Consider the following 26692-nt stretch of genomic DNA (forward strand, 5'->3'; position numbering starts at 1 on the left):
TGACCAATTAAAGTCTGTTTATTTGTTTGTAATGAGACAAAACACTACAATCTGTTCAACACTGGGCTGGACACTGCAGTGATTGGGGGCAGGGAGGGAGGGGGCAGGGCAAGGCCTCTGAGCTCAATTATGAAAGTCCAAGGCAAAACCTTCCAGAAGACTCTGCCCTTACCCCTCGGGGCAGAAATAAAAATCATACAATCACCGTTGGTTCAGATTAGAGAGGACACTAAACTGGGCCTCAGCATGAAGCCAAGGTCAGTGCACAGGCGGGGGAGTCTCACCCCGAGAGGCACCACCAGTCACGAGGTGGGGGAGGGGGGAGAGCGTGTCTCCTGCCTACGGCTTCTCCTCGTCTCGAGGATCCCTCTCTCCTACCTCATGAGTGGAGGTGGTCCCAGACTGTGCAGTTCTGAGGGAAGGAAGCGTGACTGCCCCGGAGGCCCCCCGGCCTGGCTGTTCCTCCTTCTCCTCTCAGGCTGGCGCGCTGCGGCCACGCCGGGCCTGGCCCTGCTACCCCCTCTCCTCTGGAGAGGAGCTTTGGGGAGCAAGCAGCTTAGGGGAATGGGGGTGAGAGTGACGCCAGAAGCAAGTGATGTTTGCGCGCACCTCCTGGCGCTGATAGCCTCTCCTGTCGCTGCCCCCAGGGGCTGAGGGACCACAAGGCACACGACAACCCCCAGCCCCGAAGGCCAGGTCCCTTTCGACAGACATCCTTTCGGAGCTGCAGCTGGTGGACTTGGGGGACTGGGGAGAAGACCCCCAGGAACCTCCCTGGCACCTGTCCTCAGCCCAGCTCCCCGGGGCAGCCCCGTGCCCTCTGCGACAGTATGAAGCCCCCCGCGGGATGCTGCCAGAGGGCCTGACCTCCCAGCTGAGCAGTGGGGAATTGTTGCGTTATCTGACCTCTCGTGTCAGGGTCCGAGCCCCAGAGCTCTGTGCCTGGGGGAAAAGCCTCCCTGGCCCCGCCCACCGTGAGCCAGCCCTCCATGGACAGGCAGGGGCTGCTCCCGTACCCCGGATTTCTGGGAGCCAGTGTTGGACAAGGGTCTGGCACTCCCTTTATCTCACGCCCTCGTTGTTCTGAGGCTCCTCTGTCTTCAGGGTCAAGTCTGTCCACAACACTTGGGTTCCTGCCGTCCATTAGTTCATTCCGGCTCTGGAAGAAGGAACTGGAAGGAATGGGCATCGGAGGGGAAGGGAGCAGTGTAAGGAACAGACCACAATGGATGCTGCCGCACCTCACCTGGCCAGCGGGGCCGGTGCACGCTCATGGGGGCAGGACCAGGACACAGGCAGAGGCGGCGGTTTCCACAGGTTACCAGAAAAGAAAGGAGGACTGGAAAAGCCTGTGGAAAAGAAGAGGGGAGCTAGGGTGAAGGGCTCCAGGGAAAGGCCCTGCTCAAGCCTGCACTGCCCCGGCCTGGGGCTCCCAGCTGCCCTTGGTCCCTGCACAGATCAGGGCACCGATGAGGATTCAGCCTAGGTGGCCACGGCCCATGTGAATTGGCCCAAACCACCCAACTGCCCTGGGCTGTGTCCGTGGAAAGGGGTGGGTCTTGGGAGTCCCCATGACTCCTGGCTCTGTGGTCGGAGAGGCCAGCTCTCCTTAGCACGCATGGCACTCAGGAGTGGCCGTGTATGAGCAGAGCCCCGGTCACGAGGCCCCGCCACCAGCTGCTGTTAGCGCGGGCCTGGAAGCACGGCCATGACACTGAAACACTGGATGCTCCTCAGAAGGGGAGCTGAGTGGTTGGGGGAGGGGTAGGAGGGGCCTGATCTGGTACCTTTTTAATTATTGGAACCACATGAACACATTCTCTTCTTGTAATCGGAGCTCAGAAGTGAAAAGACAGAAGTCCTGGCCAAGGGCTCAAGGACCCTGCTTTCCTTCCTGAAGTTTCTGAAAGTCAGTCAGACTACTTCAGCTCTTGCCACTACTCCCCAACATCCCTGCGCAGCAGGCGCCCATTCAGGCCCTTCTGTTTTTGTTGCGGAAAGAGCCACGGGCTTAATGTCCTGGCACCGCCATCCCCCCATCCCACCGGGTCCCCCCGCCCCACGTGCTCCAGCTTACCCGTCCGAGACCAGGCATGCCCCACGACGCTCTGCTCCGAGCCCGCGTAGCACCGGGCCTGCAGCTGGGGCAGGCCGACGGGCCCGGCGAGCGGCCACCAGCTCTGTTGCAGAGGACGGAAGTCGGACGGCCAGGAAGGCGGGTTCTGCGGGGTGCCGGAGGGTGGGGCCTGGCGGAGGCCGCCCAGCCGGCGTCACATGGTCCGGCTATACTCGAGGCCACCCTTGGTGGAGATGCTGGACCACGGCAGGAAGCTGCAGAGCAGGCTGTGGGCCTGGCGGTAGAGCCTGTGCGGGATGGAGCAGGGGCTGAGGTTCGCTAGAGCGGAGCCCAGGTGCTGAATGTAGTCCGTGCGGCTCCGTTAAGGAAGATCGACTCGCCCCGTGTGCCCACGCACCCCTGGCGGCACGGTCAGCAGGCCCACGCGGTAGGCCGCAGGGCTGCATGCAGACGCCGCCATTCAGGAAGGAGGCCAAAAGCCCGCTAAGCCTCTGTAGGGTGCTGGAAAGCCTCGTGAGCCGGAGGGGCTCCACCGTGCAAAGAAATAAAGGGTGGCACTGGGTCGGAGAGCACCTCCTGGGTGAGCAGAGCTCAGGCACGTGGAAAGGGACGGGGCGCCACGGGGAGAGGTCTGGCAGGAGAGTAAGTGTCCCAACCTGACCCCGTACTCAGGCATCGGAACGGCAGAGCCCTGGGACAAGGAGGGGGTCACGGTGCCGACCTCCCGGACAACTGCAAGAGGCCCACGTGCACATGCAGGGGGAGCCTGCAGGCCTGCAGGCCAGGCTTCTCCCTCCTGTTTACGTCCCCGTAAAACGGATAAACCCTAGCCTCGCTCGCTTCATCGGCTTCTTGCTGGCTCACCCTCACACAGAGCATTCTGGAGCCACATCCCGAACTATTAGGAAGCCTCCTGGCCTCCCAACTGCCCATTCTGCCCAGAGAGGGCGAAAGAGGAGGGAGCGGCGTGTGGGGGGTGAGGGGGGACACAGCTCTGGGCGACACGCCTCAGGAAAGGGAGGTCTGAACCCCAGGGCTGCAAACAGCCAGCAATTCTTTTCACCTTGTTTGTTTCCTCCCCTGACTGACGGCACACGGGCCGGGCCCCCTGACGGCAGGGGACCCACTGTTGTGTTGACAGCTGCGTGCATCTCCTGTGCACCTGGAAAAGGAGGCTCCTAATCGGTATCTGTTGCAAGCATGGATCGTTGGCCAAGGGGGTTAAAACCCACACCTCGTGACGGGTGAAGTCTGAGAAACACTTGAGTACAACCAGATCTACCCACAGCACGTCCCGTGAGCTTGGCCTCCTGAGTCATGGGAAGGCAACGGCGGCTCCATCTGGTGCATGGGCCCTGGCCCTGCGAGCCGCCCTTGTGGCTAGGAAGCCATATCCCTCACCCCTGAGAAGTAAAGGATATAGGATTGTCCAGGGAGGGTGGCCACCATTGATGTAGAGGACATAGGTGAAGCCATCTTTGAGGACGCCTCGGATGGAGTAGTAATAGGGGAGATAGTGATGCTGCTTAAAGTCTCTGTTTTCGTAGAAGTTTATTGCTGTGTTGTTGGTGGTGAGGACGTGCAGGTAGATGGCTTTGCAGTGGTCCTGGGCGGTGGTTGATATGTGATCCTTTAAACTCTCGAGTAAGAGGGAACCTGCAGGAGAAGGGACGACAGTCACGCACGGCAGGGCAGGCAGGGAGCAGGAGGCAGATGAGGAAGTGAGACTGCCAGAGATCTCTACAGATCTACAGAGATCTCTGCCATGGTATCCCAGATGGAACTCCCGCAACCGCTCTGTCAAAGCCCCCAGAATGCCACGGCCAGATGGGGCTCGTTAGCTGCAGACCATCAGGCATCGGCAACTGCAGATGGGGGTCAGGCAGTTCCCTCAGTGGGGCTGGGCCCATGGCGGAGACTCACTAACCTTGCAGACATCACCAAGTGCGAACCTGGGTGGAGGGAAAAGGTAGAACGGACAGGCCTGAGTCACAAAGGGAGACTGCTGCCTGCGGGCTTGGGGCAGAGCAGGGGCTTGGAGCGGCACCTGGGGCACAGCCCCCTGCACATGACGGGCATCTGGTACATGGCAGCTAGGACCGGCTGTCAATCGTTTTCTACTCTTAATCAGCAATACCTCATGACCTGACATAAACTGTGTGTGTGGTGACAGGTGCCCATTCCCCGACGAGGACATCTGGGAGTGTTGTGAATCTGATCGTTTGGGGGGCGCCTGATGGCTCAGTCGGTTGAGCTTCTGACTTGGGCTCAGGTCATGATCTCGTGGTTCCTGAGTTTGAGCCCCGCATCAGGCTCTGCGCTGACATCGCACAGCTTGCTTGGGATTCTCTCTCCCTCTCTCTGCTGCCACCCCCCACCCCCGCACGCTCTGTCCCTCTCTCAAAATAAATAAATAAACTTTTTAAAAAAAGTCATATTTGGGAATGAAGCCATCACCCAGACGGCCTTTGCTGTTTGCACCTGGCAACTGGGTGCTAGGAGCCGGGGTCGAAGGCCAATGGGGTGGAGGGAGGTGGGGCCGGGGACCTGCTGGGAGGGGTGGGAGGCTGGAAGTCCACGCAGGACAGGGGGAAGAGCGGGACGAGGGACATTTACAGGCACATCACCAGCACATGGGACATGACTGGACACGGTGGCTGGAGCACACGCCAAACACTGTGAGCACGGCTGTGCCTTACCGATGCCGTGCTTCCTGAACTCCTTGACCACTCCCAGACTCAGAATGTATGCGACCTGTGTGTCAACAGAGAAGTTGGAGGCTAGAATATCTCCATCCTGAAGAAAAAGTCAGAAAGAAAATCAGGTTAACGGCTGAGGGGCCTGGTCCTGGTGCTGGCACATCCCACGGGCCGACTCTCCCGCCACAACCCCTGTGGGGGTGCTGGGGTAGGAGGGGACAGAGCAAAGATGATGGACAGGCTCCCACCCCCCCCCCCCACACACAGAGACAAGAGGGCGCGAGGCTTTGCGGCGCAGATGGCTAAACTGAGGACACACACAAAAAGCCGCTCCTCTCGGGGACGTGTGGGGGTGGCAGGACCATAGGGTGTGAGGTTACAGCGGTAACAAGGGAACAACTGCGCGGTGTGGGCACGTACTGGGCACTTGGGACAAGACAGCCGGATGAGGTCTGAAAAGGTTTGTCTCAAGGACCTTACACTGCCCCCAGGTGGTCTCTGAGTAAAGGCGGTGGGGGCTCGAGTGCCCCCCCCAGCACCCCGTGCGGCCCACACCGGGCAGAGTGACATGGCAGGCCAACCCATGCGTGCTCCTTGGTTCCGGGGATGGCATTTGGGTCCAGGAGAGTCATGAATCCGGCCACCGTGCAAGACGAACCAGAAGCAAAAAGCCCAGGAGGAAGCTGGGATAGAAAGTCACTCCTAACAGAAACTACCTTTGCCACAATCTAGTCACAAGCAAGATGGGGTCCGCTCGAGTGGGTCGGGTCTGTAAAAGGGAGCTGTCCCTCTTCTACTTTTAAAGAAGTAACCGAAGCTGAACAGACAGAACCAATGCAGGTTGTCAGCGGGTTCCTTCCTGTCCTTGGAGTAAATACGCATGTGGCAAACACAGCTCAGTCGCTAAGATGACCAAAATCATTAGGCACAATCTTGATCCAACGTGACGACGTGCAACAATGTATTTGTGGCTGTGGCCTCGCACTGTGCGTTCAGAGCAGAGCTTGCTGACACGGGGCCCACAGACCCCCCAGTTCTCAGATCGGGGAGGGGTCTGTGAAGCCGGATGAAAGGAAATTCTCCATGTTCCCTAACCTCTATCTGGAACTGACCGTGTCCTTCAACCAACCACGGCAGAGGTGGCAGTTCCGTGACACTGCTGCCAGTACAAGTCACAGATCTTTCCAGAGCCCCTGACAACTCCGGGGATTCTCAGGGCATCACTTACACCCGCCCCCACTTTGAAATGACAGTTGTTAGGAGGCCTGCGGTAGGTCCTTCGTTTAACGCGTGGGTAACGGTGCCACGTACACCCCCGAGGCTCATACTCGGTCTGGGCTCCCGGGAGAAAGGGCCACAGAGCAGGGCGCGTGCTTCGGTCACAAGCCCCAGCAGGCCCGGCCGGCGACGGGGACCACCAGCTCCTCACCACACATACTCACCTCCTTGTGTATCTTGGTCCTACTTTTTATTTCAGCTACTATCATTCCCACGATGGCGCCCCGGTAGGTGGCGGCGAGGGAAAAGAACTTCTTATTGGAGGTGATATCACGATACCATGAGTCTGGGTACCTGAGGCGGAGGACAAGGTCAGGTGAACACGCTGATGCTGGGCTTCTGGCTGCGGAACCACGGGGGACCCGGGGCCGCTCTGCCCACTGCTCCATGACTGAGAAGGAGCCTGTCTGTCCACCACTCCATCTACACCAAATGGTCTTCTTAAAGCAGGAATCTGTCTAGACGGCACTGGGGATTTCTGACGGGAAAAATGATTTTTCTATCCTCACGTAAGAGATGAGAGGAAAAAAACTCCCAATGACGTTCTCTCCACGAGAGCATGACGTGCAGGGGCAGCTGGAAGAGGTGACCCTCAGACACTTGGGTCATTTCCAAGAATTCTACGAGACCCCTTCAAGACTGGAGGTGTGGGCCAAGTTCACAGCCAAGTGCATCTGGGTCCACTGCACCTCCCAGGTAGCGATGGGGACGAGCCCTCAAGGGCAGAGTGTGGCCAGGGTTGCCGGGGGCTGTTCACAAGACTCCCCGCCCAGGGGAGCAGGAAAGAGAACATTTTGTGCAAAGGCCCTGGGAGCAGTAATGAAAAGGCAGACTCAGCCACAGCCAGGAGACACAGTCGGGAGGGCTGATGGGGGTGTACGTCCGTTTTTTAACTTGGGACAGACAGCAGGTAACCCTGAGATGCCTTTCTTGAGACCCAGAGCTGGAAAAGGGTGCCCTACCCTCGCGGTGACATAGCAGAGAGGCCACTGACCACCCACTGGCACGTTCGATGGGACCTGAGCATCGCCCACACCCCTCCCCAGGTCCTCCCCGCACCGTCATCTTCTGACCCCAGAGCGCTCGGCTGGTGTGGCAGCCGGGACACGGAGCTGCCACCACCACGCAGCCCATGGGACTGCAGCTCGCTTCACCGTCATTGGAACCTGAGGCCTCGGGCGCAGGAAGCTGTGAGGAGAGGCAGAGGCTCCAGCCCAGCACGGCTCCACCTGGTGCAGGGTCTGACCCGCGCAGGGGACCACGGGGTGAAAGGACGGCACCCCCGGTGACCCCTGAAGCCGCTGCGACCACACCCCGAGAAGGCTGACGCTCGCCCTTCCCCTCCCTCCCTGCGCGCGTGGCCGGTGACACAACCCATCAGAGGGCAGGACTCATGGAAATGCGAGATCTAGTTCGTTTTTAATTTTTAAAAGTTGTTTTTTTTTTTTTAAATGATAAATCCTTGCGATGAGAACTGAGGATTTACTGTCGGCACAGCTCCCCGCACACTGCCCGCTGTGAGTTCACCCCTGGCACTTACCCAGCTCCCAGCCGGGAGCCTGTAAAATACGAAGTTGCACCTATCTCTCCCACCGCAACCGCTGCACGAGCAGTTAGAGGAGCAGGACAGACAGACGGACAGACAAAGCTGCAGCTGCAACCACCTCCCCACAAACCACTGACAACACCCCGTGACGTGCTGTATGACCTCGCAGGCTTTTATCGTGTACAGGTCTTTAAACAGCAGCAGGATGGGCACAGTGCTGTCTCCTACTCTACTTTTCTCATCTGCCAGCTCATTTGATAAACAAACACAGGGGCGCCTGGGTGGCGCAGTCGGTTAAGCGTCCGACTTCAGCCAGGTCACGATCTCGCGGTCCGTGAGTTCAAGCCCCGCGTCGGGCTCTGGGCTGATGGCTCGGAGCCTGGAGCCTGTTTCCGATTCTGTGTCTCCCTCTCTCTCTGCCCCTCCCCCGTTCATGCTCTGTCTCTCTCTGTCCCAAAAATAAATAAACGTTGAAAAAAAAAACTTTAAAAAAAAAAAAAAAAGAAAAAGAAAAACAAACACAAAAAAACCCCTCCTCGACCAACATACCTCTCCTCTTCCACAGGGTTTTCCCCGGCTGAATACTACAGTACTTGCAGGCCCAGAGCCCGACGTGTGCAGCCGAGGCCTCACGTTACACTTAAGCTGCTTCTCCATTTTCTGAATCGTCACCGGCAGCTGCGCTCAGCAGCTTTTCGGCTAAAGGTTCTCCGTAAAGCCCAGGGCGGAACTCTCCACACAAGGGACACGGTGAGGTGGAGGGAGCCCGATGGCAGGCAGGGCCCGAGGCCTAGCGACAGGCAACGTGACCCCGGGCCGCCACGGCGCTGCCAGGCCGTCCTGGCCTTCGCAGCAAGTCTTCGTGCGCGTCCCCCTGCCCGCTCCCCACCCCGACCCTCTGCAGCGGGGGGCGGCCGGCACCGCTCGACTTACTCGATGGGGAACCAGTCGCCGCACAGATGCTTCACGGTGTCTATGTCATCGTGGCAGAGGAGGCGCAGGCTGACCTCGCTGAGGGCGCTGGACGGCACCACCTCTGTCATTCACACCTGCAGGGCGGGAGGCAGCGTCAGGAGGGCGGCCGCACCCCTTCACTGGCCGGCCCCACCTGTCACCTGTGAGGCAGCAAGACAGGAAAACTAGTCTCATCCCCCGTGGGCGGACGTCTCCTCGTAACCGCACCGAGCGTTTCCGTCCCTCACAACAGTCCCAGCACAGGTGCCAGTTGCCCCCAGGTTGCAGACCAGGACCCGGAGCGCCCACACCTGCCTGCTTCTCCCTGGTTCCTCTTGCCTGTCACCGCCCCCCCCCCCAACCCCAGCCAGCCGTTGCTGAGTCTCCACTGCGGAGAGCTCAGGGGCTCACACCCGACTTCTCCTGCCCCTGGCCCCCTCTGGGGCTGCGTGGCTAGGTTTCCAGGGGAAGTGGCGCTTGCTGGCTGAGCTGTTCCCCACCCCCACCCCACCCCCCCCATCCCCCGCCCCAGCAGACAAAGACTGGGCAGGAAGAGAGCCCGTGAGACAGGCTGAAGTTCAGATCAGGGGTCATGAGTTGCTAACAACTCTTTTTATTTTTGTATTTTATTTATTTTAAGAAAGTTTTAAGTTTATTTTGAGGGAGAGCTCATGTTCCCGAGCAGGGGAGGGACAGAGAGAAAGGGAGAAAGAGAATCCCGAGTAGGCTCCACACTATCAGCACAGAGCCCGACGCAGGGATCCATCTCAGGACTTGTGAGATCATAACCTGAACCGAAATCAAGAGTCAGACACTTAACCGACTGAGCCATCGAGGTCACCCAGGTGCCCCTATTTATTTTACAAAGGATCTTCCATTCCTATTAAAAAAAAAAAAAAAATGTTTTGTAAGTAACCTCCACACCCGATGTGACACTTGAACTCACCACCCTGTGATTAAGACCTGAGCTGAGATCAAGAGTCAGATGCTTAACTGACGGAGCCACCCAGGCGCCTTAAAAAAAAAATTTTTTTAAGTAATCTCCACACCCAACATGGCCCTTGAACTCACAACCCCGAGATGAAGAGTCACACGTGCTCCACTGACTGAGCCAGCCTGGCGCCTTGCGAACAACCCTTTTAAAAGACCAGGAAAGGGGCGCCTGGGTGGCTCAGTCAGTTGAGTGTCCGACTTCAGCTCAGGTCATGATCTTACAGTCCCTGAGTTCGAGCCCCGTGTCGGGCTCTGTGCTGACAGCTCGGAGCCTGGAGCCTGCTTCGGATTGTGTGTCTCCCTCTCTCTGCCCCTCCTCCACTCACACTCTGTCTCACTCTGTCTCTCTCTCTCAAAAATAAATAAAACATTAAAAAAATTTTTCTTAAGTCAGGAAAGTATGTTCAGTCCAGGCTGCTGATGGAGCGGCCTCTTTGTGTCAATTAACGGAAGGTAGGCAGGAAGGCTGGATTCTGACAAAGCGCCTGCATCTCCAGGATTTGCTAACCCCCGGAAAAAGCCTAACCTGCCAACCCAGGTCCAGCAGCCCCACGTGCCCCCAGTGACAGAGCCCACCCTGTAACCACGAGGTAGAATACACTGACCACTCAGGATTCTGCCCAAAACGCTGGGCCTGAACTCAGCACACAGGCTTCAGTTTAACGGCACCACGACAGCCAACAAACACGGAATGTGGGGCATCTTACAAGGCAAGTGGCCTGGTGTCTTCCAGAGATCAGTGTTGTGGAAAGAGAGAGTGTGTGAGGGAGGGAGAGAGAGAGAGAGAGAGACGGGGGGAGGGGAGGGAGGAAGGGAAAGAAAGAAAGAAAGAAAGAAAGAAAGAAAGAAAGAAAGAAAGAAAGAGAGAAAGAAAGGGAAGGAACAGAAGTAGACTAAAAAAGACAAGGAGACCCACTACCAAATGCAACGTGTAAACCCCCACTGGGAAAAGAGAACAAATCAAAAGTAACCTGGGGAAATATAAACAGGGGCTGGAGAGCAGACAGTGTTGTGAAGCTGCTACTGGCTGCCCTGGACATGAAAGGGCGTAACTACGTAGGAAGCCTTGGGAGATGCGCACTGAAATAGGCTGGACAGAGGCATCGTGGGGTGTGAAATGAACTTTAAGTGGTTCGAGAGATTTCACTACTCAGGAGGCAAACATGGACACGGTGCTAGTAACCACAGGACCCGGGTGGCAGATAAGAGACAGTGTGGGAACTCATTGCCCACACATTCCATTCCTCGACATGTTCCAACTTTTTCATAATAAATGTTGGGGGATGGGACCCCGGAGAGGACCGTCATTCCCTACTGGCCCCAACTGACTCTAGCAACCGTTCTGTGAGTGTGCACCCAGACAGTCCTGGTGACGCTCAAAGGTCTCAGGGACCCGGAAGTTCAGCCCTCGCCACTCAGCCAGCCCAAGTGAGGGCCTGTGACAATGCTTCAAGGTCACCTGCTCCTGTTGCCCTGACATTGTTAGGGCCCGGTTCCCATGAGACTTCAGGCGTTCCTGTGTGGGTCTCCAGGAAGGACATGTCCTAATGTGCCAGCTGCCAGGGCTGATTTCCACTGCCAGGCTTGACCACTGGGATGGTGGGGACGCCGCTCACCCTCTAAACCCTGGACACATAACCCCAGCAGGCTCTGCTCAGCAACATGGGCCCCTCTGAAGGCCGGCCATGGGACCAGGTGCTGCTAAATAAGCCAGGCACCAGCCAAGGGCTGGTTGAGGGCAGGAGCCCCTCCGGCTGGGAACGGCAGGGGCTGTGCGGTGGTCTGCAGGGCTGCAGGAGGCAGGGGTACTGTGGCCACACTGGGTTCCAACTTTCCAGCACACGCCAAACTCCCAGGGGTGGGGACCATGCCACCCGACGTGTCCCTCTCGGAGCACTGGCTCGAGTTGAAATGAGAGGGGACTTGCTCTCTCCTCCTCCCTCCGTGTCTTCAACCAGTGCCTGCACACTAACCGTGTGGGGTCTGCAGGGTGGGGACCCCTCCTGTGGCCCTCCCGGCAGCACCGGGTGCCCTGACGCAGGGATCTGAGGGGGACGGAATGGGATACCCCCTGGGACAAGGAACGGGTTTGTCCCTGCTTGAGGCCTGGTGGACCCCAATAGGTCGTGGGTCAGGCGGCAGTCAAGGTAGCACCTGCACCTTAGAAACTGGCGTTTACAGCAGGAGCCCTGCTGGAGACCTGTCACTCAGAAGGGGACAGAGCTGGTCCCTGGATACAAGAGCTTGACGGAGCCCCCAAGAGCTAAGCTGACCCAGAAAAAACCCTCCTTCCGGGCAGGGCACAGACAGCCATTTGTGCTGACATAACAAGGGACACGAACCGTCACCACAGTTAACTTGGGAGTCCTGCTGGGACGAGGCAGCCCCATCTGTGGGTCGGCATGTATCTGAGTTCTCAGAACCAAACACAAAACGAAACCCAAGCACGGGGCGCCCGGACTCCTGGCTGGTTCAGCCGGTAAAGCACACTACCCTTGATCTCAGGGTTGTGAGTTCAAGCCCCACACTGGGCATGGAGCCTACTTAAAACAAAACAAACAAAAAAAACACAAACCAATACAGCAACCAAGCAACAAAAAATATCACCAGACTAAGCAAATCTGACCTTCCCACGCTGCTTGCTTTTTTTCTTTCTTGGAATGCGCCTTCAGAAACAAAACTCTGTCCAGCCTGATCTCTGGGTCAACAAGAGATCCACTGTTTGTTTGGTTCCTAAACAGTGGGGCTGTTCCAGTGCTCCGCTCGTCCGCTCCAACCCGTCCTCAATGGTATCCAGGATGCGGCCTGTGGCCCAGAACGTTCCAGTGTGACACCAGGAACCTCATGCCTCTCAACTGGCCAGCTACCTCTTGGGAAATGGACCGGTCAACCGAAAGTGTCAAATCCTGAGTTTTATGAGTCATCCCCGTCCAAAATATAGACTAGCGGTCACTGGATAGGCTGTGGTTCCCCAGTCATCCCAAGCAAAGGGCTGTTTTGTCCCAAAGAACCTGAGTGTACGGGCTTGAGGGGTCCGCCCACCAATGGCAGGATGGACCCCCGCAGTCAAGTCGGGTACAAACTGCCACTCCCCTGCAGGTTTCTGTACAACCCGCAAAGCAAGGGTAACTCTCCCTTGTCCCACAAAAGGATGGATTCGGACATTGAGCCTTGACTTGTCTCTGGCTTGGCCTTAGCCAGCCAGTCTGAGTCACCTCTAAAATAGAGAGGGTGAGGCCCCACAGGGCAGTGCTGACGCTGGAACGAGCCGCTGACGCCAAAGGGCTGGGAGCTGAAGAGGAAGAGCCCATTAACGTGGGCTGCTGGTGACCACCAGCCGCTAACCAGCACCGTCTGGCCGGTCCAGAGACATTCCCTTGAACTTTATTGAACATCGATCCTGGTTCAGGGCTGGAGGCACCAAACCAGTTCAGGCTCACCTGCTGACCCCCCATTCCCCTTAGCTGGATTCTGAATCCACGCAGTATACCTGTGACACTTAATTTTTTTTAATGTTTTATGTTTATTTTTGAGAGAGAGAAGGGGGGAGGGGCAGAGAGAGAGAGAGAGAGAGAGACGCAGAAACTTAAGCAGGCTCCCGGCTCCGAGCTGTCAGCACAGAGCCTGACACAGGGCTCGAACCCACAAACCGCGAGATCACGACCTGAGCTGAAGTTGGACACTTAACCAAATGAGCCACCCAGGTGCCCCTACCTCTGACATCTCAAAAAAAAAAAATTCTCCGGCACAACACACACAACACACACACACACACACACACACACACACACACACACAGTCTCTAAAACAACAACTGAAGGTGCCATTAACCTTGTAAGGTATAAGAATAGTGTTGTACAGAAAATGTCTATATTCATGTTTTAAATTTTTTAAATACTTATTTATTTTTGAGAAAGAAAGAGACAGTACAGTGGGGGAGGGGCAGAGAGAGACACACACACACACACAGAATCCGAAGCAGGCTCCAGGCTCTGAGCTGTCAGCACAGAGCCCGACACGGGGCTCAAACTCACGAATTGTGAGATCATGACCTGAACCGAAGTTGGACACTTAACTGACTGAGCCGCCCAGGCCTCCCGAGAATGTCCATATTCTTTAAGAGATGCATACTGGATATGCAGAGGCAAAACGACAGAATATCCTGTAACTTAACTTAGTTGGAGCAAAGTTAGGGTTAGGGCTAAATGTTAGTAACCGTCCAATTGGATGAGAGTACGTGAAGGGACTGTTTGAAAATGTTCCTAATTGAGTAAACGACTTTCCCACAGAGGCGGAGCGTCAGATATAGATGGCAGGTGTGCCAGGCGACGGATTTAAACGCCTCTGGCACCTGGAAAAGCAGCACCACACCCCGAAGCGACGCCCGCCGCCTCTGTGCACCTCCTCCCCCGAAGAGCGACTTCTCTCAAACCAGGGCTGGTTCACTGACCCACACTCTGGATCCCAGGTGGGTGTGGCGGCCGGTCCAGAGAGTTATGGGTTCAGTGAATACTGCCGAGGACCCGAGTTAACCAGCCCTCAAACTCCTCTGATGTTTTAAAGAGCGACAGGACACTCACCATGTAGTCCTAGGACACAGGGCACTGTTTTAGGAGCTGGCTTGAAGCTGCCCAAGATGCTATGCATGTGCCACAGGGTCAGTTCAGGGCAACTCCTTCCCCTTCCGGCCAAGAAAACTGGGAAGTGCAGGCAGGCCCGGCCAAAACCCGGAGCCTCTGAGTCACAGGTCAACAGCCCCACATCATCCAAGGCCAACGACAAGCCTTGTCCCTCAGTGCAGTCTTTCCAGAGAAGGCTCCTGAGACAAGGGGCACCCCCCTCTCCCTGCTGCAACAATCTCAGGGGAAAATCCTGGTGGACAAACCCCAACACGTCACCAGCTGCCAATCCAAGTGGCCAAACAGGATGATCTATAAATATCAACACCCCAACAAGGACACAATTCCTCCCCTAAATTGAGCAAAGGAGGGAGGGTGAGTGGGAGTCCAGTACGGACTCACCGAAAACAGCCCTAAAGTGGAAGCAACCCAAACATCTGTCAATGGATGACCACATCAATAAAATGTGGTCTGTCCACACACTGGACATTTATACTGACCCCGGCTACGACAGGGATGAACACTGAAGACATGATGCCGAGCAGAAGCCAGACACAAAAGGCCACCTATCTTAGGATTCTAGTTACAAGAAATGTCTAGAACAGGCAAATCCAGAGAGACGGGAAGTAGAAGTGTGGTTGCACAGGCTGGCAGCACTGGAGGGTGGCGGCTACGGGGATGCGATTTCTTTCGGGAGCGGTGAAAATGTCCTGAGGCCGAACGTGGTGACGGATACACAGCTCTGTGAGCGCACTGTAGACACTGAACGGCACTCTCTCAGCAGGTGGAGTGGACAGCATGTGGATGAGATCTCAATCAAGCTGTTCAAAACAAAACCGAACTAATCCTGACAGGGAATGCTAGAGTCTTTCTGAAGGCAGTCACGGTAGATTCTGGAGGCCACCAGAAGCTTTCCAGCCTGCAAGTCAAACTGCAGGGACCCACACCAGTGCCCACTGGAGGGGGCGAGGGGGGACCCAGACCTTGCCACCGTCTGTGCCAGCCCGGTAGGGTGGGCACCCCTGGGAAGACAAAGCTGAAGACCAGGGAGCCCGGCAGGAGATACAGACTTAGAGACGGGGAAGAACTGCCAGTGCGCCAAGGCCAACCTGGTAGCTTACCCCCGATTTGGGCCGATCCTAATTAGTTCACGCTGCAAGGGAAAAAAGTCGGTCACTGTGCAAGAAGCGATCACAGGAAGCTACTGAGTCTCAGCCAAGAATATCTGCGCTGTCTGTGAGTTTTTGCAGGGTAGCAGCTTAAATGCTTTTGAGAAAGGAAACATCACACTCACACCCCATCCCACCCCCCAGTGAGAAATCAACACAAGCCACAAATCACCAGATGAATCTAAAAATCAACCTTCAGCTCCAACATTTGGCCTGTGCCAGGAAAGTTCACGTCCTCCTCTTTCCAGGAACAGCTCTCTAGACAGTTCATCTGGTGCTGGATGGGCTCGAGCCAGCCCGAAACGGGGTGCCGTGACTGCCTGCCCTCACTGCCCTTGGCAGAGCCCCAGGGATCTCACTGGCCGCGCCCCACTGTGCTCTTGGTCCCCGGCAAACGTGCTCTGAGCTCCCACGGAAAGGAGGTGCGGGACAGGACGCAGTCAGCACGCTCCCACCAGACCCTCCAGCACAGCGAACGGAATGAGTAGAGCAAGCGGCAGCCAGCAGCCAGCGATCAGGGTCCGGATGGCCACAGCCAGGAAGCCAGGCCTCAACTTGTCAGGTTGCCTGAGGCTGGGGAGCTGGGAGGCTGGGGGCGGGGCACTTCCTGAGGGGACAGGATGTGGTCTTTCTAGGTGGCGGTGGTGGTTACACACACAGATGTGCGTACATACACACACACTGAAACTCATCAGGTGCATTCTGTCGTGTGTGTACTGAACTTCGATAGAACTGATTTTATTTTTAAAATTTTTTTTAATGTTTATTTATTTTTGAGACAGAGACAGAGCATGAGCAGGGAAGGGGCAGAGAGAGAGGGAGACACAGAACGTGAAGCAGGCTCCAAGCTCTAAGCTGTCAGCACAGAGCCCGACGCAGGGCTCGAACTCGCGAACTGTGAGATCATGACGTCCGAAGTCGGACGCTTAACCGACCGAGCCACCCAGGCACCCCCGATAGAACTGATTTTAAAAGTTTTTTTAAAAAACCCCTACCGTGAGGCCTGATAGCAAAGGATGACATCCACAATACACGAGCATCTCTCATATCCTGGGATTTGTCAATCTTTCCCTAGTACCCTTGGGACAACAAGGCTCTTGACCAAAGTGGCAGGATCTGTTCCCTGTCTGACTTTCAAGAAAACCACTGGGCTCCAAGATACACACCTATTTGTGGATTCTCATGTCCCTGTTAAAAGTACTTCCATGTTTTCATAAGCCTTCATCTAAAAATAGAAAGTCACTTTCAACTAGGGGAAAATGTAGCATTTATAGTGCCTAGTGTGTCCCAGCCCAACTGACAGCGGGTGGAGAAAAGGACAGGAAGGCAGCGAAAGGGAGAACGCGGCTCACGGTTGTCTGACAGGAAGGAACGGAGTCGGAGGACAAGCGTAGAGATGGCAGCGGTGCATGCGAGATGCTGGGGTGGCAAGTGGATGATTCACAGACAGAGAGCAGGACAGGGAACCCACCTCTGGCGCCTGAAGGAACCCCCACTTATTCTTCCAGAACCTTCCACCATGTGCCAGTCTCCTATTGCTATGGGCTACTCTTAGGGCTTATGGAACAAGGATCCTGGTGATTCACTAGAGAACAGGGGCCCACGGGTGAAGCCAGAGCAGAGGCCCCTGAATCGGGCCTCCATCTAAGCCCTGGGATGCTGGTGGATGTGACACTGAAGCCGCAGACACAAAGGCCACATTTCAGCACGTCTCCCTACAAGACATAGGAACATCTACACTACAACAGCAGGGACCCCTTATACAAGGAACCCAAAGTTCGCTTGGATTGTGAAGCTAAAACATGAAGCTGCGAAGGTCCAGGCTTGTGTGACGATTCTTGCCCAGGTTTCCGGGGTCTGCATTCTGCCCCTGACCTCTGGGGGGCAGGGTGGCTGAGTGGAGCAACTCAGGGAGGGACAGAAACCAGATTCTCCAAGATGCAAATGAAGGGCCTGCCTGCTCACCTGCTCTGTCCTTTCTCGGTCCCTGACCACATCCTCAGGAGGCTGTCTGCAAACCCTGTCCTCCTTCTCTGCTGAAATGACCTCCCTGGTCCCTGTATGAAAGGCCACTTTTCCCTGAGGACTCCCAGGTTGTAGGAGAGGGTGGTGTCTGGACACCTGGGCACTGCCTCTGAGTGCTCAGCCAGAGGGACAGAGTGAAAGTGGAGGAAAGGCCACCAAGATGTCCCCAACGTCCGCCGGGGCACTTTCCATCTCCCTTCCACTGCCAAGTGCTGGGAACTCAGAACCTGCGTGCTGAGAACGGACTGTTCCACTTCCCAGAGGGGTTCCAGGCCATCACGAGGTCCACAGGGCACTCCACTCCCGCTCCAGGCAAGGAGGCCGGGACAACCCTATTTCTGGATGCCCCTTCCCTCATGCCCCAATGCCCCAGGTCCACAGGGCTTCGGCCTTCTTCAGAGGCACTGCCTCTTGGTCTCACACAAGCCACATTCAACTTGTAAAAACCACCCCATTCTCTTAATGCTTGGCAGGTACTCTGCCCTCTCCCCTTGCCCTTAGCCAGATATTCGGGCCAGCCATGACCACACTGCACCCATTAGCACTCCTAGAACCTTCCCTTCCTTCTCTTCTTTTACTCCCACTGGTTCGAAAGGGTCCTTCCTCCTTGCCGAGGCTAGACCACCCTCCACTTATGCTCTGGATACTATGCCCTGTGCTCTCAGACCCTGCAAGGAGGCTGGGGTCACTGTGACCCCAAGACAGCTGTCCTGTATGTGCCTCTGCTTTCTTACCTGCAGCTGGGAAGATGAAATGAGACGGCCCCTTCCCAAGGGCCACCCCACATTCCTGTCCCCGGCCCAGCTCCACATCCCCTCCCGCCCCGCCCACCCACCCCCTACTCTGGGGACCGTGTGTACCTGCTCTTGGACAGGCCTTCCCGCCACCAGCTTCCCTTCAACATGACCCGCGCCGCCACCTTCCTGCTTTATTCCTGACCGTCTCAGGCTGGCTTCTACCCCAGCACACGCGCACAGGGCACCGGCAGCTCCCCCTCTCTGGAAGCCAGCAGCCTCCTCGAGAATCTCCTCCCTAAACCCTCTAAAGCTCACGACTTCGTCCATCCCTTTTCTGAACCCTCAGTCCATCACCCACGACGAAGTACCACCATGGTCTTTCCTGGAACTCCAGGCGTCTTCTCAAGTGAGGCTGGAGGGAAGATTAGCACAAGCTCGCCCACAGTGCGAGCGTTAGACACAGGGCCCTCAGGAATGTGAAATTCTGCAGACGCCAGGGTTATAGGCTTGAAAAACCCAACAGTAATGAGCTAACCTCTCGCCTTTAGGATGGGTAGGGGGACGGAAACTAAGGCAGGGATGGATTCAGGACCCTGCCTTGCAGCACAGCAGTAAAATGGGCTACAGGGTTCAAAGGAGCCCCAAGGGGCACAGGGAGCACTCTTCACAGCCCAGCTGTTCACACGGGCAGCTGCTCCGGAAGGCTGGGCTCCTCCCAAAACCTCGGTGTAGGAGCAACATGAATAACTTACAAGGGGACGCAAACAGGCACCTGGCGTTCTGGTTCCAAACAGCCGCCCTCTGAGAACCCACCTCCTCACGCCGAGGGGAGCCCGCAACTCTCACACACAATTTTCTCCAAACGCAAAGTGATGATACTGGAGGATTCCACTTGTAGGACATTCTAAAACCAGCTAAAGGAATCGATGGTGACAGAAATCAGAAAGTGGATGGGATGGGGGAACTGAGAAGGGGCAGAAGGCAACTAGCTGGGGGGATGGTGATGTTCTGTGCCTCCTTCAACTACGTCAAACCCATGGCTCTGCTTAAGATCTGGGCAGGGGGCGGGGAGCGTGGGTGGCTCAGTCGGTTAAGCATCCGACTTCGGCTCAGGTCACAATCTCAAGGTTCATGAGTTCGAGCCCCACATCGGGCTGTGTGCTGACAGCTGGGAGCCTACAGCCTGCCTTGGATTCTGTGTCTCCCCCTCTCTCTGCCCCTCCCCTGCTTGCATGCGCACGCTCTCTCTCAAAAATAAACATTAAAAAGAAAAAAAGATCTGGGCAGGGGGCTACACATTAATTATAAGCTAATGGTAAACATTACAGTCAGGTGCCAAGTTCTCAGCCAGGGGCCAGAGAACTTGGGGTACAGGCACTTGACAGCTGGGACCTCCTCCAGATTCTCAAGGATGAGAAAGCAAAGACAAAAGCCTCTGTCAAGTTCAGAGGACCTCTTGCATTTTGGAGCTTTGCTCTTCAGTTTTACTTTGTGCCTCAAGACGACATAGATCTTATTTTGTCTTAAATGTGTTTTTCCATTTTGTTTTCCCTCATATCCAGATGTGAAGGGCATACGCTCAGACCACCCAAGCCCCCTGGGAAGGCTATGTTGCTCAAGACAGTCGGAGAGAACCCTCTGGCTGTTCCAAGGGCCTGCATCACAGCAGTCGGGCCAGCGAACTTCCACAAAGGTGGCAGACAGGCAGCCGAAGGACTATTTGCCTTTTGTGTCCCTACTTGGTCAGTGTCAAATCCGGAGAACAAAAGCCCAGATCTAGGGTGAGACAACGATGAAGAGGAAGATCAGACAAGACTATGAGCTGGAAGAAAAGGGGACACCGGAACAGGGGGCCAGAGATGTGGAGCCATGAGCAGACCCCCATGGTCGCCTCGCGGGAAAGCTCCAGATGTGTTTCATCTTCCCAGAACAGAAAATGAGCGTGGAGATGAGCCTCTGCTGCCAGCTCGCACGTTCTCCAAGACCGAGCTCAAGGCTGGAGACAGCAGGGCCAAAGGATGGCCTGGTAAAGAAGCGCTTTTGCCCCGAGGCTTTTTCAGTTGGGACCATGGTAAGAGGCCGCCTGACAAGGTGCACCCAGAGTGTAACTCCCAGTTCTGATCCAGGGAGTGGTCAACTAGTTTGGTTTAACAACAAAAACACCTGTAAATACCACATTTGGGGGGAGAGACGTATTTAAGAATGTATTTAATCTACGTTCTTTTTTTTTTTTTTAAGTTCACTGATTTTGAGAGAGACAGAGCATGAGCGGGGGGCGGAGGAGAGCGGGGGCAGAGAGAGAGAGAGAGAGAGAGAGAGAGGGGAAAAAGAATTGCAAGCAGGTTCAGTGCTGTCTGCGCAGAGCCTGACACGGGGCTTGAACTCACAAAACTGAGATCGTAACCTGAGCCAAAATCAAGAGTCAGATGCTTAATGGACTGAGCCACCCAGACGCCCCCTAATCTGCATTCTTGACTATCACCCAAGACTGGACCCTGTCTAGGGCTCAAACCCAACCAAGAGTGTTTGTTCTCCCGCAGGCCACCAGCAATTCTCAATTCTCGGCACTGCCAGGGGCAGTGGTGACACAGACCCAGGTGGTAGCTATTCACTCTGAAAGGAAAAAGTACTCCAATGGGGGAGTCAGGTATCGGTAACCCTGCCCGCCCCCCTCCCCACTGCCCCCAGCAAGCCAGGCCTCCCTGCCTTCCTTCAGCATTGCCACCTCTGCTGGGTTTTGTTGTTGTATGGTTTTTAATCTCTGCTTCTCTGGCTTTGAGTCTAGGATCCCCCAGAATCAAAGAGACGTTAATTATGAAAGTGGGTCAAATTTGGTATAAGTTAACACTTGATCATGAGGTTAACTTATTATTTTTTAAAAGTTAATTCGACCTCCTGTCAGCATTTGCCTCTGGAATTATGGCAGACGTCTGTGTTCCACATCACTCATTTCTGCATTACTTGAGCTTTTTTTTTTTTTTTAATGAGCTTGAACTATTTTTATTTTCAGAAAAAAACAACTATCAGATGGTATGTGAAAATCAAAATCATGAATATGCTTTTATTAAAATTATCTCATGGGCTTTTTTTTAATTAGCAACAACTGGGAAGTTTTACAGTGTCTCTTCAAATTATAAGGCGAATGGTTACCCATTTTGCTCCAAAATACTATCTCTTAGTGCCAACTTTTAAACCCTAGATCCTCAAAATAGCAGGGCATTTTGTGCACCAATACCAAGAACAAATGTTCTAAACACAGACTCAAAGTTGTAATGGAGCAGAGAAGGTAGTTGTGGATGAGGATGCCAAACAGAATTATAAACATATTTTAAAAAGCACACCTGTAATTATTAAAAAACAATTTTAGTGGCTATATAAAATCCAAATAAATTATAAGTTTTAGATGACCATTTTTTAAAAAGGTTAAAAAAAGAAAAAAAAAAAAAACCATTCCCAGAGCACTGACTGGCTGGCTCAGTCAGTGGAGTGTGCAGCTCTTGATCTCAGGGTCATGAGTTCGAATCCCACGTTGGGCATGGAGCTTACTTAAAATAAAATGAAAATAAAAAAAAAAAACATTCCCCTTTTCTTGAGGGAAGGAAATGCTCTTATAAACCTTTTTGTTTTACTAAGAACACACGTTCACAGTAAAGAAATTCATGTGCCATGTAAAGCACAACTAAGAATCCCCTATATACCCCGTGGTTTCTGGTGTTTCCTACAAGATAATGATTCTCCCCCTCCCCCCAACGGAAAGGGCTTGGCTGGTAAGGGACCAAGGGGCCTTTTGGGGCCCTATGTACACAGGTACATTTATGCCGTGACCATTTATCAAGCAGTGTGCTTTTCTGCAGACACTCATCAACGAAGGTGTTAAAAATGGGAGGCCAGAGGAGAAACCAAGCACTGTAACGTGAAACTAAGAATAGAACCCGCAGGGGCTCTCTGACCAGCAAGCCCTGCCGAAGAGTTCAAAGAAAGTCAGGAGTGGCTCCAAAAAGAAACAAGTCTGAAAGAAGTATCCAACAGCCCTCCCATGAACACAACAGAAAAGATGTAAATACTGCTGCATTAACATTTTCCAGTTAAGAATTCTTTCGAGTACCTAAAGGACGATTACCCACAGGCTATTTTATATAATGAAACTGCTTTCTCTTTGGTTATTTTCAAGATGGGCTCAAATTCCAATATGCTGCTGCCCAAATAGATCACGTTTCAGGAATTCAGGAAATAAAAAAGAGGGACAGGATTTGATTTTTAACAACAGTAACTATTCGACAAGAAACAGAACCGGTAGAATTTCTTTTTGTAACGTGGTTTGTTGCAGATGACAAAATACTTTTCTCTGGTCTTCCTGTGGAAGCAGAGGGAACAAAGACTTCCTCAGACCGTTGTACTGTGTCCCCTTCCACAACCACCTCCTCTGCTTCTCTACAACTGTGAATCTGTGTTTACAAGGTTTATTTCTCGCATCAGTACACAAAATGCCACACTATTCTGAGGCCACGGGGTTAAAAGCTGGCACTAAGAGTCCATTTTGGGGCAAAATGGGTAATCATTCTTACAAGTTGAAGAGACATTTAAAAGTCTCTGCGCTGTCACATTCACAGGTGGCTCCCCCCCCCCCCCCCCACCGGCCACATGGGCCCTGCCAGAGCTGGAAGTCAGTCTCAGGTGAAGACATGAGGAATCTGAGATGCTGACAGGATGCAACCAGGGACTGGTCCCCACTCGCTGTTACTCCTTCTCTACCTGACCATCTATCTCAGCTCCGTGCTGTGGCCACCTCGGGTGACTGTGCATGCCGGCCAGCCTTTTCGGCACGCAGGCTCCATTGGGCGCCGGTTCGATGGTTGACCTGGACCCCAAACCACTTCATGCAGAAAGCCCTGCCTCCGTGTTTACACTTCCTTCCTATCATTCCACAAGCATTGAGCAGACGCCTTAAGGTTCATACCAGAATGCTAACTACCGTATGCTCGCTGGGGTTCCCAATGCATGGGTCTCTCTTTAATCAGCAGTGTGAGATAGCTGGGCTTCAGCTAATCCTGAACTGGCCTGCCAGCCAGCTCCTATCAAAAGTCACGCTAATAAAGGATGAGATTTAGGGAAGGAGGCCCGATCCTGGCATTATCAAAGACACTTACAGACATTTGCTGGGGGGGGGGGGGGGGGAAATCAGCATTTAAGCTTAGCCAGAAAGAAGTCCAGCATCACTTTGCAGATTGAAAGCAACGTGCACGGACGTAAGCAAGACCAGCTGTGACACAGAGTCGATCGCCCAAGCTCACTTTCTGGAAACAAGGGATGGACATTGAAAAATCACGAGGGCTTTGTGGATTCCTTCTAGAAACAGATGTCGAGGGAAGATAGTGGAGGTAAAATGTAAACATGGAGCCACCACTTCAGAGAAGACACTGCCTCGGAGGCAGCCAGCTTTCTATCCAGGTAGGAGAACTGTCACCAAGAGCCGAGACCTCTGGGCTATCTCAGCACTGCAAAGGCACGTGCCACCCTAAATGCAGAGCTCTGAGGACTCTGAGCTGTGTCACCAGCAGCGGCTGCACCGTCAGCGTTCTGGATCCCTCTAAACACACCTCAGGGTGCCAGAAACCAAAATGCTGTTAATGGTACACTGAGGCTCAGGCAGTCTCAGGGCCGAGTCCCCAGGGAGCAGTGAGAGCATCACCTCGTAGGTATCTTTTATCTCTCAAATCTCCTAGCATCCAGGAATTTTTTTTACATCCCAGCCGAAGGCATGCTGTCGCTAAGTAACTTCAGGTCAGATCTGAAGTCTGCGAGTGGGTCTGGTTGACGTAAACAGGTGACAAAGTCACCGCAACTTATAACCAGAAGAGGTAAAAGCTACAAACAGACCTTTTAAAAACACGTCAGTACTTTTTAGCAGTGCCTGGGTGGCTCAGTCAGTTGAACATCCGACTCTTGATTTCGGCTCAGGTCAGGATCCCAGGGTTGTGGGATCAGGCTCTGTGTCAGGCTCCGTACTGAGTGTGAAGCCTGCTTGGGATTTTCTCTGTTTCTCTGTCCCTCTGTCCTTCTGCCCCTCTCCCCGCTCATGTGCTCTCTCTCAAAAATAAATAAACTTAAAACAAAACACGTCTACACTTTTTATTCTGGCCTGTTAACACTACACCACGCCTAGACTTAGTTTTGTACAAGTTTTAACAGTCTACATAGAATCCCAGGGTGTCTGCAAGCTCAGGGGGATGGAGTTGTAGCAAACTATGGCCCGACGAGGAGGCCGCTCAGGCACGCTGCGTTTTCAAGGGCCGATCTGCACACTGATTCTAAACAAAATCCCTAAACAAGGTGAGTGAAGACCTATGTGCACTGCCATGACTGATCTGTCCATCTGGAAAGATGACCCTTGAGTTTCGCCACCTGTGAATTTCGTCTAGTGTGTAATCCCTTCTCTTCTAAACTTAAAGCAATTCAGAGACTTTCATGAGAGAATAAGTTTTTGCTCCAGCCCCTTTTAGTTGAATGTTGCTCAGAACTCCCCTTCTTCATGCCTCACGGGGCAAACAACTTCTCACACTTATCTCTACATCACAAGATGCCACAGGGATTGTGGTATTTCTGTAGATGACCCGGAGTCACAGAACTTTCCTGGATCAGTTAATCATTAACTAGAAGCTTTCTGCCTTCAGCCCTCTGGTGAGACTTCTGCAACCAGCAATGTTCTCTCCAGTTCTGAGGCTCCAATTAACCACCACCTGGGGACACAGGGAGCTACTGTGTGGGGCTGCTATCCTTCCATCAGGACCACTGACTAACAAAATCTTATGGCTCAGGACTTGGCAGAATTTAACAGATCGATGAAGCCGCCAATGCCCACGTTTATTGCAGAGTAACTCCGGGTCCTGGGCTCTGTCACCCGCGGGGCACACAGATACGTGTGTGCTGTCAGTGGTTCAGAGAAGGCTCACAGCCTCCCTCACAATTTTCCCACCGGGCCACATCACAGGGGCTACAGACCCCCACCCTTCCTTGAGAAGTGCCCGATCTGGCGGAGAAGGTCGGAGCTGTCCTACGATCTGCGTGCCGGTCTGTAAACCACCAGAAACGAAAGAAATTGATTTGTCTTAAAAACAAAAGGTACAGCTGAGGACGAAAGAGTCGGGAGATGAGGAAGACAGAGCCCCAGGCTTTCAAGAGTTCACAGGAGGGCAAACAAGTCAGCAAAAAACTACAATCCGTGCAACAAGTACCAAAGCGAAGGTAGGGCAGGCCAGGCGGCGGCAAACCGTCGAACTGTGAAAAGGCCAGGCCCTTCACCAGGAGGGAGACCCGGCGGGTCTGCCCTCTGGTCCCAAATTTCCCCACGAACTCGTCCAGGGCCCTGGCCCGGAGGCGCCCCGGGAAGGGGTGCTGGGGGCACGCGGGGAAGCGCGCCGGGCACTCTACAGGCCCTCTTTACCCCGGGCCGGCGCGAGCCCCGCGGGCCCCTCGGCACCCCGCGGACACGCCTGGGCACCCAGCGGTTGTGGGCCGCGCGCGCCCCGGCCGTCCCAAGTCCCGCCACAGCCGACTCGCGTCCCCACCTCCCCCAGCCGGCTCCCCAACTCCCCCGCCCGCCCGGTGCGCGCTGCCCCTTCCTCCCTCACGACCCCAGCCCCCGGCCGGGCCCAGCGCTCTCACCGCAGACCCGAGCCGGGGGACCTCACCTCTGGCAGGAGCCGGCGGCAGCGGACGCCGTCGTGGGGCTCAGCGCATCCTGGGGTCACAGGCAGCCGAAAAGTGAGGCCGCGCGAAGCCCGCAACGAGTTATGTAACCGGCAGGGGCCGCAAGCCCGGACGGAGGCGGCGGCCCGCGGCACTTCCGCCTCCCGCGCCCGGCCGGCGACGCAGGCCGGAAGCCCATTGGCCACCGGCCCCCACGTGGGGGCGCCTCCGCCCGACGCCGCAGCTGCCCGAAGCCGCCGCCGCCATCTTAGGAGCTGGCAGCCTTCCCGTGAGGCCCGGCGGCCGGCGCAGGCGCAGACGAGCCGGATTCCGACCGGGGCGCCTCTGAGTTGGCAGGAATGGTGCAACGCGGGTGGGAGCCCACCGGCTCGGACCTTTTAGGGCCGACTGAGCACCCCGCGCGCACATACCCGGGCTCCGGAGACCAGGATTGCCCTCTGCCCTGCTAACGCTCCCCTCGGCTGGGCTTGGGGCTCGGGCTTTTCCGCGTCGAGCCGGGGAAGCGTGGGTGACGACCCGGCCGGCGGGCAGCAGCTTCTTGCCGGGCGACACGGCCTGCAGCCAGTCCGTCTCTTCACAAAGGTTGTTGTTGAGAACTGTCGCCGTGCCAGTGGGCAGGGGTCGGTCGCACTCAAGGGACCGGAGGCTCTGTGTCACAAGATCGAACTCAAGTTCTATTCCTAGGGAACCCGTGCCGAGCAAAATCTTACAGTAATTTTAAGTCAGGTATTTATTCTTTGCCTTCAAGTAAAAATGGTCCACATAGCCAAAGGATGAAATAAGAAGGATGTGCTTAAAGCCAAAGGCTAAAATGATTCACCCTAAAAGATTTCAATTTACATCCAAATGAATAAACGTTATGACAGATTAAAAGTCTAAATAAAAGTA

General features: G+C 54.8%; 1 protein-coding gene across 5 annotated transcripts; it reads right to left on the minus strand.

Annotated features, from left to right (window-relative positions):
- On the minus strand, positions 1 to 25929 carry NAA60 (N-alpha-acetyltransferase 60, NatF catalytic subunit). Of its 5 annotated transcripts, none has more exons than XM_047087154.1 (8): positions 25786 to 25929; positions 8534 to 8649; positions 6219 to 6348; positions 4777 to 4873; positions 3499 to 3733; positions 2078 to 2427; positions 1247 to 1349; positions 1 to 1159 (listed from the first exon to the last, which is right to left on the minus strand). In XM_047087154.1, the coding sequence occupies exons 2-6, from the start codon at positions 8641 to 8643 to the stop codon at positions 2271 to 2273; spliced, it is 729 nt and encodes a 242-aa protein (XP_046943110.1). In that variant the 5' UTR covers positions 8644 to 8649; positions 25786 to 25929; the 3' UTR covers positions 1 to 1159; positions 1247 to 1349; positions 2078 to 2270. The 5 variants fall into 5 exon arrangements, with proteins under 5 accessions (XP_046943110.1, XP_046943111.1, XP_046943107.1 ...); XM_047087155.1 differs by having other exon boundaries at positions 1242 to 1349; XM_047087151.1 differs by having other exon boundaries at positions 1 to 1349.
- Positions 25930 to 26692: the final 763 nt, after the last annotated feature.

The sequence above is a fragment of the Lynx rufus genome, unplaced genomic scaffold, assembly GCF_022079265.1.
Source record: "Lynx rufus isolate CCGP_SWC_20201006 ecotype Redwood Valley unplaced genomic scaffold, mLynRuf1.p SCAF_23, whole genome shotgun sequence".
Lineage (NCBI taxonomy): Eukaryota > Metazoa > Chordata > Mammalia > Carnivora > Felidae > Lynx > Lynx rufus.

Bases quoted from the DNA above. Each gene is read 5' to 3' on its own strand.
- NAA60 (XM_047087154.1), bottom strand. From the start codon at position 8,643: ATGACAGAGGTGGTGCCGTCCAGCGCCCTCAGCGAGGTCAGCCTGCGC. The intron at 6,349-8,533 runs GTAAGTCGAGCG...CCTCCGCCTCAG, and splicing joins GGCGACTGGTTCCCCATCGA to GTACCCAGACTCATGGTATC. The intron at 3,734-4,776 runs GTAAGGCACAGC...CTTCTCCTGCAG, and splicing joins GTTCAGGAAGCACGGCATCG to GTTCCCTCTTACTCGAGAGT.